We start from the raw sequence: 13,343 nt of genomic DNA, 5'->3' as shown, positions 1-13,343 counted from the left end.
TTCCGCGCCGCAGACACTGCCGTCTATGGGGAATGGCCGCACTCGAAATCTCCGGACAGATTTTTGTGTGCACCCAGCCTAAAACAGCCAGTCCTATAGAGAAGCCTGTAGGAAAAATGCAAGTAACTTCTCGGCCGGTGTTTCAATACCGGGGGGGTGCCTCCAGCTGTTGGCTGTCCGGCCATGCTGGCAGTTGTGTGATTACAACAGCTGAAGGCACACTGGTTGGGAAACACTGATCTATGTGTACTTAGGTCTCTCCACTCTACGTTAACTCTGGGTTGTCAGAGGAGAGAGAGGTCGGGCAAGTGTTCACCTGCAGAATAAATGTTAAGTGTTAAGAACTATAAATAAGAACTGCTATAGAGTGACTAACACCCTTGTGCAATTGAGCCTTGAACTGTGTTTTCCCAACCAAGGTGCCTCCAGCTGTGGAAAAACTACAACTCCCAGCATGCTGGGAGAGCATATACTTGTACATGTATTCTGCAGGGAGACACTTGCACGACCTCTCTCTCCTCTGACACCCAGAGTTAACATAGAGTCGAGAGACCATCGTAGACATAGATCAGCGTTTCCCAACCAGTGTGCCTTCAGCTGTTGCAAAACTACAACTCCCAGCATGCCCGGACAGCCAACGGCTGTCCGGGCATGCTGGGAGTTGTAGTTTTTCCACAGCTGGAGGCACCTTGGGTTGGGAAACACAGTTCAAGGCCTCAATTGCACAAGGGTGTCAGTCACTCTATAGCAGTTCTTATTTATAGTTCTTAACACCCTTGTGTAATTGAGGCCTTGAACTGTGTTTCCCAACCAAGGTGCCTCCAGCTGTGGCAAAACTACAACTCCCAGCATGCCCGGACAGCCGTTGGCCTGTCCGGGCATGCTGGGAGTTGTAGTTTTGCAACTGCTGAAGGCACACTGGTTGGGAAACGCTGATCTATGTCTACGATGGTCTCTCGACTCTATGTTAACTCTGGGTGTCAGAGGAGAGAAGGGTCGTGCAAGGGTGTCTCCCTGCAGAATACATGTACGAGTGTATGCTCTCCCAGCATGCTGGAAGTTGTGGTTTTGCAACAGCTGGAGGCCCACTGGTTGGGAAACACCGATCTATGTCTACGATGGTTTCTCGACTCTGTTAACTCTGGGTGTCAGAGGAGAGAAAGGTCGTGCAAGTGTCTCCCTGCAGAATACATGCACGAGTGTATGCTCTCCCAGCATGCTGGGGAGTTGTGTTTTTGCAACAGCTGGAGGCACGCTGGTTGGGAAACACCAGCCTAGAAGATTCACACAATACAATCTATGGGGGGAAGCAGTTGCCCATAGCAACCAATCAGATTCCAACTTATTTTTTGGGGAAAAAATTTTACTTTTTTTTTGGAATCTGGTTGCTAACGGCAACAGCTCTATTGTTCCAATGCGCAAGGTTTGATGGATCTACCCCTATATGTCCGACAGACACCCCTAAAGTATATACTACAGTATATGTGAGGCGGACGGTGAAACAAACACATGAAACCAACACATTCTACCAGTGAGATGCCCATCACATATTGTCTCATTCTGATATCGAACACATTTGATGTTATCTGTGTATTTGTGGTGCGCCTCAGGGTTATCACTTGTACAGAACACTTCCTTATCCTATATACGCGGCCGCCCATTCTTGTTAACCGTAATAAGTGACTGTAAGTCGCCGTCCCATTCACATTGTGTTTATTTTGGCAGCCGCCACTAGAGCTGGACACGAGCTCTGGAAACCGCCCTTCACAAAACAATTGCATCAGCCGCACATGACAGTGGGCGAGATTTATCCGCTGTAAAGGAAGAGTGTCGGAGCGGCGAATAGCAGCAGCGACCTGATTGGCTGCAGTGGGCAGCTCCTCCCCTTTTGTCCTCAGACGGGGTTTCCAGAATTTTCCACCCCGGCACTTATCCTGTTCACATTGATTGTTCTGTTAACCTCTCCTGAATTTTTATTTGTTGCTCACGTCTTCTTCCGCCTCACATTCCAAGACCCATCATTTACATAAATAAATAAATGCCACTGGCTGATTCGCAATAGGAATTATTTATTTTGCACGACAAGTTGAACTTTTCACCGCCGCCAAACTTTATTTTATTATATAATGTGTTACGAAGCCATAAAATATATATATTTTTTTTATTATTATTTTTATTATTATTATTTATATTATTATTATATTTTAATTATTATTTTTATTAATATTTTATATTATTTATATATTTTTTTATTATTTATTATTTTTTTATTATTATTTATTTTATTATTATTAAATTTTTATTCAATTATTATTATTATTATTACAAATAAAAAAAAATAATTGTTCAATTTTGTGGGGCAATATTTTTTGGGTACTAGTATTCTACAGGTCATTACGGTTCCAATGGTACTACATATTTTTTTTTTATATGTCTTAAAATAAATAAAAAAATTAAAAAATCGCAAAAGTAAAATCTGTGCATCGCCATGTGCTAAACCCCTATAACTTTATTTTTCCACCTATTAAGGGGTTCATTGCTTGCACCATGAGCTGTAGTTTTTTACCTGTACAACTTTTGCGTAACATTGACTTTTTTTTTTGGGGGGGGGGGGGGGGGAGGCAACTAGACACCATTTACCCTTTAAATGCCGCAATTCTTTTTGATCATGGTATCTAAACAGTTAAAGAACGGGCTTCAGCAGTTATGAAGCGGCCCCACTCCCGAGCCTGCATTATACTCCCTCACCCGACCCATGACGTACATGTAGGTTATGGGCCCGGGGCAAAGGTTAAGAGACTGTGTTCCAGCAAATATCACACACAAAATGCAATGCGAAGGCTGTCGGGGCATGATGGGAGTTGTAGTTTTTACAAATAAGAGTTGTAATTGTGCAACAGCTGGAGGGCCACAGGTTGGGCAACACCGCCAATAGGACCATATACAACAAGGCAAAATAATACAAAAACACAAATGACATCCGATACGATGGCTATACCGCTATATTGTATGTTTTTTTTTTTTTTACTTTTTTGTTTCTTTATCCCTTTTCAATCGAATTATGATATATATATATATATATATATATATATATATATATATATTGCTTATTCTTTGGCTTTTATTTTTTTATTTAAATTTAAATAAAGGGAAAAGTCAAAAGAAAACAAGAGATGTATAATAGATCGCTTTTTTTTATATCGCTTTTTTTATTTTAGATTTTTCTTAGTCTCTTCCTAGTTAAATTGTCAAAATTTTAATTCATTTAAATTTAAATCTAAAAAAAAATAAAAGAACACAAAGGATTAAAGGGATATTCCAGGCAAAAAATGGCTCCGGAAAGTTAAACAGATTTGTAAATTACTTCTATTAAAAAAAATCTTAATCCTTCCAATAGTTATTAGCTTCTGAAGTTTTCTGTCTAACGGCTCATTGATGATGTCACGTCCCGGGAGCTGTGCATGATGGGAGAATATACCCATAGGAACTGCACAGCTCCCGGGACGTGAGTCATCAGAGAGCAGTTAGACAGAAAACAACAACTCAACTTCAGAAGCTAATAACTATTGAAGGATTAAGATTTTTTTTTAATCGAAGTAATTTACAAATCTGTTTAACTTTCCGGAGCCAGTTGATGTATATAAAAAAAAAAAAGTTTTGGCCTGGAATACCCCTTTAAATATGTTTTTAATTAAAAAAAAAAAAAATAAAATAAAATAAAACAAAAATAAAAAAAAGTTGATAAAATCAGCAACAAAAAAACAAACAAACATGCAGTATTACATTCAAGGGTTTTCTTAAATGAGTTGTGCAAAATATTGTTGCGACAAAATTAACCACAAAAAAAAAAGGAAAAAAGAAAAGCCGGGTTAAACCAGTGATAAATTCTTCCCACAAGCTATAAATACACGAGGTTCAAAACATTTCGCCCTGTTCAAATGTGGAAGTGTGACCGGAAAAGCCATGTACTCTCTTTGAAGCAAATGGAGTGAAGGCGCAATACCACACACATCCTGTGGACAAATATGGCGCTGTTTTTGGTGCCAAAATACAGTGTACAACCCCCTGTGCAATAACATATCTAGATGAAATCTGACTACATAGGGGGAATCTTTGCATGTAAAGCAGTGTTTTTCCAACCAGTGGGCCTTCGGATATTGCAAAACTACAACTCCCAGCATGCCCGGACTGCCAAAGGCCATGCAGCTCTAGCTAACGCCTCCTCCTTTTTGCAGCTTCGACCTATAGTATTATACGCAGAACTATAAATAAGAACTGCTATGGAGTGACTAACACCCTTGTGCAATTGAGGCCTTGAACTGTGTTTCCCGACCAAGGTGCCTCCAGCTGTTGCAAAACTACAACTCCCAGCATGCCCGGACAGCCGTTGGCTGTCCGGGCATGCTGGGAGTTGTAGTTTTGCAACAGCAGAAGGCACACTGGTTGGGAAACACTGATCTATGTGTGTGATGGAATTTCGACCCTTTGTTGACTGTGGGTGTCAAAGGAGAGAGAGGTCGGGTAAGTGTCCCCCTGCAGAATACATGTACGAATCTATGCTGTCCAGGCATGCTGGGAATTGTAGTTTTGCAACAGCTGGAGGCACACTGGTTGGGAAACACTGATCTATGTGTATGATGTTCTTTCGACTCTATGTTGACTCTTGGTGTCAGAGGAGAGAAAGGTCGGACAAGTGTTCAACTGCAGAATAAATGTACGAGTGTATGCTGTCCCGGCATGCTGGGAGTTGTAGTTTTGCAACTGCTGAAGGAACACTGGTTGGGAAACAGTGGACTACCAGGACCTTGGCTGTCCAGGCATACTGGGAGTTGTAGTTTTGCAACAGCTGGAGGCATGCTGGTTAGGAAACAGGCTATCTGGGCATGTTGGGAGTTGTAGTTTTTCAACAGCTGAAGGCACTGGAAACACTGGACTACCAGGACCCTGCTGTGAGTTGTAGTTTTGCAACAGCTGGAGGCACCCTAGCAGTTTGACTTTGTCCTAGGCCTGGGCGTAAGCCCAATATGAGGTCATAGGGTGAATCTATGGGGCTCCTGTATAAAGCCTTTACTTGTCTGGGCATGCTGGGAGTTCTAGTTTTGCAACAGCTGGAGGCATACTGGTTGGGAAACACTAACATAAAAGGTTAAAGGGGTTATCCAGGAAAAAACACTTTTTTTTTATATATATATATATATATATATATATATATATATATATATATATCTATCAACTGGCTCCAGAAAGTTAAACAGATTTGTAAATTACTTCTATTAAAAAATCTTAATCCTTTCAGTACTTATGAGCTTCTGAAGTTAAGGTTGTTCTTTTCTGTCTAAATCCTCTCTGATTACACCTGTCTCGGGAAACGCCCAGTTTAGAAGAGGTTTGCTATGGGGATTTGCTTCTAAACTGGGCATTTCCCGAGACAGGTGTCATCAGAGAGGATTTAGACAGAAAAGAACAACCTTAACTTCAGAAGCTCATAAGTACTGAAAGGATTAAGATTTTTTAATAGAAGTAATTTACAAATCTGTTTAACTTTCTGGAGCCACTTGATATATATAAACGGTTTGGGACGGTTTGCCCTTAAAAGTGGCATAGTTTAGAACGTGACTGGTAACGTGACGCCGCTCATTAGCTTTCGGTAATTATACGGTTATAATGATGAGTGAAATTTTCTTATTTTGCATCCGGGAGGGAAACGATGGGATGACAGCAGAATCCACAAGATGACGGCTCTATATTCCCCTCAGGCTGTGTTCACACTACACAATTTGTCAATTTCGCAGTTTTATCCCTAAGACATTCAAAGAAATGATCCCAATATACAAATATATACAATATACAAACAACGGCTCGCAAGACGCAACCAAACAATCACAGAACGAGCAACTTCAACATTTTATCGCCATTTCCCATTTTTAAAAGGAGAAAAAAATGTTTGGTTTCTTCCAGAAACAGCGCCACACCTGGGCACAGGTACGTGTATGGTATTGCAGTTCAGGTCCATTGAAGTAAATTCACGTGTTCTGCAATACCACACAACACCTGGAGGACAGGTGTGGGACACTTTCTGGATGGAAAAGGTTATCCAAGATTAAGAAAAACAAAACAGAGCTGATTTCTTCCAAACACAGCGCCACTTTTGTTATCAGGTTGTGTGTGGTATTGCAGCTCAGTTCTATTGAAGTGAATGTAAGGGAAGTTGTAATTCCACACAACATCTATGGGACAGGGGTGGCACAGTTTCGGGATAAAAGAACAGCTATTTTTTTCCCCTAAAACAGCGCCACTCTTGTTGTCAGGTTGCATGTGGTATTGCAGCTCAATTCCATTGAAGTGAATTAGCATGCGCTGTAATACTACACAACACCTGTAGGACAGGTGTGGCACAGTTTCTGGGTTATCCAAGACTTACAAAAAGCAAACAGAGATAATTTCTTCCAAGAACAGCGCCACTCTGGTCCTCAGGTTGTGTGTGGTATTGCCGCTCAGTTCCATTGAAGTGAATGTAAGTGGAGTTGTAATACCACACAACACCTGTGGGACATGTGTGGCACGGTTTCTGGAAGAAATAAGTTTTTTTTTTTTTAAACACAGTGCCACTCTTGTCCTCAGGTTGCATGTGGTAGTGCAGCTCAATCCCATTGAAATGAATTAGCATGCGCTGTAATATTACACAACAACTGCATGACAGGTGTGGCACAGTTTCTGGAAGAAAGGGTTATCTGAGATTAAAAGAAAATACAGCAGATTTTTTTCCAAAAACAACGCCACTTTTGTCTTCAGGTTGTGTGTGGTATTGCAGCTCAGTTCCATTAAAGTGAATTGGGGTGGGCTGCAATACCACACAACACCTGCAGAACAGTTTCTGGGTTATCCAAGACTTACAAATAACAAACAGATGATTTTTTCCAAAAACAGCGCCACTCTTGTCTTCAGGTTGTGTGTAGTACTGCAGCTCATTCACCACAAGATCACCGCAGTGATCCACTAATTCCCTATTTTCCCATATATTAAAAACATATAACTTTATTGATTTGTAATAATCCACACCAAATGAAAGATAAAAAATTCAGAGCGTCTCTCTTCCCATATGTACCAATATTCAATGAGTTCCGCAATCAATTATAATTCTGTATGTACCTGCAGTGTGACATACAGATGGGGAAGGACACCACAGGAATTAAAATCAGTTTACAGCCCCCCCCTCGACATGTTTCGCCGTTGAACACGGCTTTGTCAAGAGGTTGTAGGGCTATGAACAAAAAACGCCACTACAGGGGTTTTTTATAACCTCCTATCATGACCTCATCATAGAGGAAGTGCCTAGTGCTGATTGGTGGAAAGTCCGTTCCACCAATCATCTAAAGTTCCCATTGATTGATGGCTGTGCCGTCCTATTCTAGTACCGATGTTTCCACCAATTACCTTTTTATTGTGTGCTTATCGTCATGACAACCACCGCACTGCGCTGCAACCCCCCCCCCCCCCCCGACCTACCGCACCGCGTCGCACCCCCCCACCGTGATGCTGGGCGGTATACCGGTATGGATTTTTGCCCATACCGCTATACCGGTCGGGCCCCCCCCCACCCTCCGAGTCAATAAAAAAATTAAACTTACCCGTAATGGGGGTGGTCCGGGCCATCCATCCTTCCTTCCTGTAGTGTCCGGGGGCGTTCCGGGTGGAGGGTGAACCGGTCCGGGCCGTTCTTCTTCTCCGGCGGTCATCTTCTCCACTCCGGGCAGGCTCCGGCCTAGTACACTGCATAGACGCCGCTACGCCGTGACGTCAGGTGCGTCGCTGCGCAGCGGCGTCTATGCAGCGTACTAGACCGGAGCCTGGCCGGAGTGGAGAAGATGACCCCCGGAGAAGAAGGACAGCCCGGACCGGTTCACCCTCCACCCAGAACACCCCCGGACACTACAGGAACGATGGATGGATGGATGGCCCGGACCACCCTGACCGGTAGGGGGAGAGTAGCGGGTGGCGGTGGCGGCCTATGGCCCCACAAAAGCCACTGCAGATCATTGATTTAAAGCGCCCGCTTTAAATCAATGATCTGCAGTGGTGTCGCAGGGGGTTAAATAGCCGATAACTTATACCGGAATATCGGTATAAGTTATCTGCTATCGGCCCTAACCTCCACCGATTATCGCTATCGGCCCTAAAAAACCGATATCGGTCGATCCCTAGTCCTGATCATACTGTCTTATGGCATTAAACTGTTAAGAATTATACTCATGTCATTATACTCATATGTATTATTGGTCATATTTCTTATTGATCTCTTTTTAATCTTTTAAGGACATCGCCCTATTGGATCCAGTTCCATCCATCCGGTAAGTACTTATTCAACAATATCCAAAGTGACGCAATCCTGGACCAATTCTCACAAGGAAATAGGGCAATTAATGACTTCAAAAAGGGATTTGTTTTTTCATCACCATCATTTACTCAGATGGTAGTATATAGGATTGATTATTATAGATGATCGATCATGGCCACTTTGATATACTACAATTGTATCTCTCATCTCCACCGCCTTAGTGGTGGTTGAATTAGTATATTGGTACATATGGGAAGAGAGACGCTCTCTGAATTTTTTATCTTTCATTTGGTGTGGATTATTACAAATCAATAAAGTTTTTTATATGTTTTTTTAATATATGGGAAAATAGGGAATTGGTGGATCACTGCGGTGATCTTGTGGTGAATTATCTGGATTAACCCTCCATATATTGGTCTTGTATGGATCATTAGTATTGCAGCTTAGTTCTGTTACAGTAAATGGAACCAGATTTTAATATTAAACACAACCTGAGGACAGGGGTGGCGCTGTTTTTAGAAGAAGTTAGCTCTGATTTTAAATTCCTAGATCAGGGTTTCCCAATCAGGGTGCCTCCAGCTGTTGCAAAACTACAACTCCCGGCATGCCCGGACAGCCTTTGGCTGTCCGGGCATGCCGGGAGTTGTAGTTTTGCAACAGCTGGAGGCACCCTGGTTGGGAAACACTGTCCTAGATAAATCCTTTTAAGGGTCTATTCACACGTACAGTATCCTATGCATAATTGCTGCAGATTTTATGCTGCAGAGTTCAATGTAAAGTAAATGACTGGGCACGGCTTCACGCATGCGCAGGATATTGTATGTGTGAATAGAGCACTTTTTCCCAACCAGGGTGCCTCCAGCTGTGACAGCTGAAGTCCGGGCATGCTGGGAGTTGTAGTTTTGCAACAGCTGGAGGCACCCTGGTTGGGAAACACTGGAATAGAGCTTTAAAAGGGTACACTTTTTTTTTATATATTTTTTTAAAATAAATCAACTGGTGCCAGAAAGTTAAACAGATTTGTAAATTACTTCTATTTTAAAAAAAATTATCCTTCCAGTACTTATTAGCTGCTATATTCTATATTCTTTTCTTTCTGGATTTCTTTTTTTTCTTTTTTTTTTTTTCTTTCTGTCCACGGTGCTCTCAGCTGACACCTCTGTCCATTTCAGGAACTGTCCAAAGCAGGAGCAAATCCCCATAGCAAACCTACCCTACTCTGGACAGTTCCTGATACAGACAGAGGTGTCAGCAGAGAGCACTGTGGTCAGAAAAAAATCCAACTTTCTCTGTAGAAAAAAGCAGCCAATAAGTACTGGAAGGATAAAGATTTTTAAATAGAAGTAATTTACAAATCTGTTTAACTTTCTGGCACCAGTTGATAAAAAAAAAAAAAAAAAAAAGTTTTCCACCGGAGTACCCCTTTAATCTTTAGGCTGGCAGTGTCAGGAAGGAACAGGTGAGTCACCCCCTCTACTCTATGGAGCCATTACTGCTCCTGATTCTTCCGCATGTCTGCGCCAATATAAACTGCTCGCCGTGTCTCAATGCCAGTGTATATACCCGCGGGCACTCGACTTACCGTAAGCACCATAACGGCCACCACCGACAGCAGCAGGTCCTGACTAAATAACATTGCAAAAAAAAAGTTTTAAAATAAAGTTTAACTAAAGACGACAATTACGAAGACGTCTTATCTGGAGATTTCGGTGATCGGTTATGTCTCGTCTTCTGCAGGTTGTAAATGTATGAAAAGCTCGTGACCGGGGGGTGGGCAGGGCAAGGATCACAAGACTATAGGCGTGCACTATACACTCACACCCTTTGAACACCCCCTTCACCAATACTGTACGGATTGAGTATGACGAAAGCAGAGTAGGAGCAGGAAATGGCGCAGGTTTGTTATCGAGGGGAGAAAAAGTTCAGGCATGCAGACTCCACGAATGAAATCGCCTCAGACCTCAGTATTATGTAAACTTTGGAACAGTGCGTGTAAATCAGTGTCCCCCAACCAGGGTGCCTCCAGCTGTTGCAAAACTACAACTCCCAGAAGGGTCCTGGTAGTCCAGTGTTTCCCAACCAGTGTGCCTACAGCTGTTGCAAAACCACAACTCCCAGCATGCCTGGACAGCTAGGGTCCTAATAGTCCAGTGTTTCCCAACCAGTGTGCCTCCAGCTGTTTCAAAACCACAACTCCCAGCATGCCCAGACAGGCGGGTAGTTCTGTGTTTCTCAACCAGTGTGTCTCTAGCTGTTGAAAAACTACTACTCCCAGCAGGCACAGACAGCCAGGGTCCTTCTAGTCCAGTGTTTCCCAACCAGTGTGCCTCCAGCTGTTGAAAAACTACAAATCCCAGCATGCCCGGACAGCCGGGGTCCTGGTAGTCCAGTGTTTCTCAACCAGTGTGCCTCCAGGTGTTGCAAAACTACAACTCCCAGCATGCCTAGACAGCTAGGGTCCTGGTAATCTAGTGTTTCCCAACCAGTGTGCCTCCAGCTGTTGCAAAACCACAACTCCCAGCATGCCCAGACAGGCTGGATCCTGGTAGACCAGTGTTTGCCAACCAGTGTGTCCCCAGCTGTTGAAAAACTCCAACCATGCCCCGACAGGCAAGGTCCTGTAATCCAGTGTTTCCAAACCAGTGTGCCTCCAGCTGTTCGAAAAACTACAACTCTCAGCATGCCTGGACAGCCAGGGTCCTCCTAGTCCAGTGTTTCCCAACCAGTGTGCCTCCAGCTGTTGCAAAACTACAACTCCCAGCATGCCCGGACAGCCAAAGGCTCTCCGGGTAAGCTGGGAGTTTTAGTTTTGCACTCACAGTGGTCTAGGAAGCTGAGATATGGAGAAATGTTTGTTGGGGGTCATCACTCTCTTGTCACTCTGTGCCCCCATAACATCCACTCGGCGTAATGCCAACGCAGCATTCTGCAGGAATACTCTGCACGGACATTCGGCCCAGCTGCGGAAATCCCAATTCTGCCGTCCACAAAAAAATTGTCTTGCTTATTCTTTCTGCGGACGCCCGAATCGGCGCATTTCCGAGCGGTCCTAGCGCCCACCTGATTATTTAAATGTGCAGAACATCCCCTCCCCCCCCTTTTTTTTGCGGACATTCCGCACATTTTCAGCCATGTGAACCTGGCCCAACTGCACATATAGGGGGAAATTTATCATTGTTGTCTTCAGAAGGTGAGTTTTAAAGCCATTTACTTTCCTTTTGGTTCTGCTTATGTGCGACACATTTATCATACTATCGCAGGGTGGTTGATAAATTTGGCGCAAAAACAATAAATCGCTTGAAAACGCCTCCTTTGCTCTGCGACCTTTTGTGAAACTTTTTTTTTAAAGTGCTTTCCAAAGGCAGTTTTGTAAGCCAGGTCCGAGCAGGCGTTGATTTGCAGTGTTTTTAAGGGTTTGGGACTTTTCGCAATTGATAAATCTGTTACCGCTGAAAAGCGAAAACTGACAATTGAAGAGAAAACAGGAAGATAGCACTCACCCATACTGTGCCTACTGCAGGTGCCTCAGATAGTGCTTCAGGTATCCATTGGAAAGTGCCAGTCACATATGACTGCCTCTGGTCCCCCCCATAAGATGTTTGCCACAGATGCCCCATACAGGTCCTACTTCATTGTAAAGTGCCCGTCACAGATGCCCCCATAGAGTGCTTGCCAAAGATGTCTCATATAGTGCTTAAGATTTCCATTGTAAAGTATCAGTCACAGGTGACGCCTGTGGTGCCCCCGATAAGGTGATTGCCACACATGCTTCATATAGTGCACAGGAGCTTACAATCTATAAGGAGGAGACACAAGAGGAGCGAGGACCCTGATCACAAGAGCTTACAATCTATGAGGAGACAAGAGGAGTGAGGATCCTGATCACAAGAGCTTACAATCTATGAGGAGACACAAGAGGAGCGAGGACCCTGATCACAAGAGCTTACAATCTATGAGGAGACAAGAGGAGTGAGGACCCTGATCACAAGAGCTTACAATCGGAAACGTTGTCCTGTGGCCCCTAGACAAATACATCTGTGAGGCATTGAGACAACTGAATGACCGGAACTATTATCAACAACTACCATCAGACCCAACGGACTACTTTCAAAGGAGGTTCACACATATTCTTGACTCAGCCTTGGAACACGGAGTAATATCCAAAAAGGAACTAGAATACCTGCAGGTAAAAGAGCCACGTATTGCAACATTTTATATGCTCCCTAAAGTACACAAAAACAGGGAAAATCCACCTGGAAGACCGATCATTTCAGGGATAGGAAGCTTATGTGAAAGAGCTACCACCTATATTGATTTTTCTCTGCAGCCCCTGGTAACAGCACTACCCTCATATTTGAGAGATTCTCTACACCTGATGCAAATGATCAAGGACATACAAATCCCGAAAGGAACATTATTAGTCACATGTGACGTAGAATCACTGTACTCCAATATCGGACACCAAGATGGCATCTGTGCAATTACATACTACTTGGAGCAACAGGTAAACCGGGACATACAGTTTGATTCCTTTCTGATCACACTTCTGGATTTTGTTTTACATCATAATTTCTTTACCTTTGACAACAAATTTTTCTTACAGATATCAGGCACGGCGATGGGCGCACGTTGTGCCCCCTCCTATGCCAACCTTTTTATGGGTTGGTGGGAGGGGACACACGTGTACCCATCGCCCTATTTTCATCATGTACTCAAATGGTTTAGATTCATAGATGACATTTTGTTTCTTTGGACAGGTACACAGGAAGAATGTTTGGAATTTATTTCTTTTCTTAATCAGAACAACGTTAATGTAAGACTGACACACACTATCTCCCCTTGGGCAGTGGAATTTCTGGATCTTCGAATAGAGGTGAGCAACGGGCATTTAGAGACCAATCTATTCCGGAAAAGCACAGCTACCAATAGTTTGCTGCATTACTCCTCTTTTCACCCTAGACACACCTTAAGGGGGATCCCTACTGGACAATTTCTGCGTGTGAGAAGG

The 13,343-nt window shown here is 43.3% G+C and overlaps 1 protein-coding gene across 1 annotated transcript in view; it reads right to left on the bottom strand.

Annotated features, from left to right (window-relative positions):
* Positions 1–10,075, bottom strand: part of LOC130277301 (tumor necrosis factor receptor superfamily member 1A-like) — a 39,447-nt gene extending 29,372 nt beyond the window's left edge. Inside the window, exon 1 of the mRNA XM_056527859.1 lies at positions 9,918–10,075. Coding sequence (XP_056383834.1) covers positions 9,918–9,971 — 54 coding nt within the window. The 5' untranslated portion in view covers positions 9,972–10,075. The remainder of the gene's footprint in view (positions 1–9,917) is intronic.
* Positions 10,076–13,343: the final 3,268 nt, after the last annotated feature.

The sequence above is a fragment of the Hyla sarda genome, chromosome 6 (assembly GCF_029499605.1).
Source record: "Hyla sarda isolate aHylSar1 chromosome 6, aHylSar1.hap1, whole genome shotgun sequence".
NCBI lineage: Eukaryota > Metazoa > Chordata > Amphibia > Anura > Hylidae > Hyla > Hyla sarda.
The sequence above is the reverse complement of the archived record's forward strand: the minus strand, read 5'-3'. Positions and strand labels throughout refer to the sequence as shown.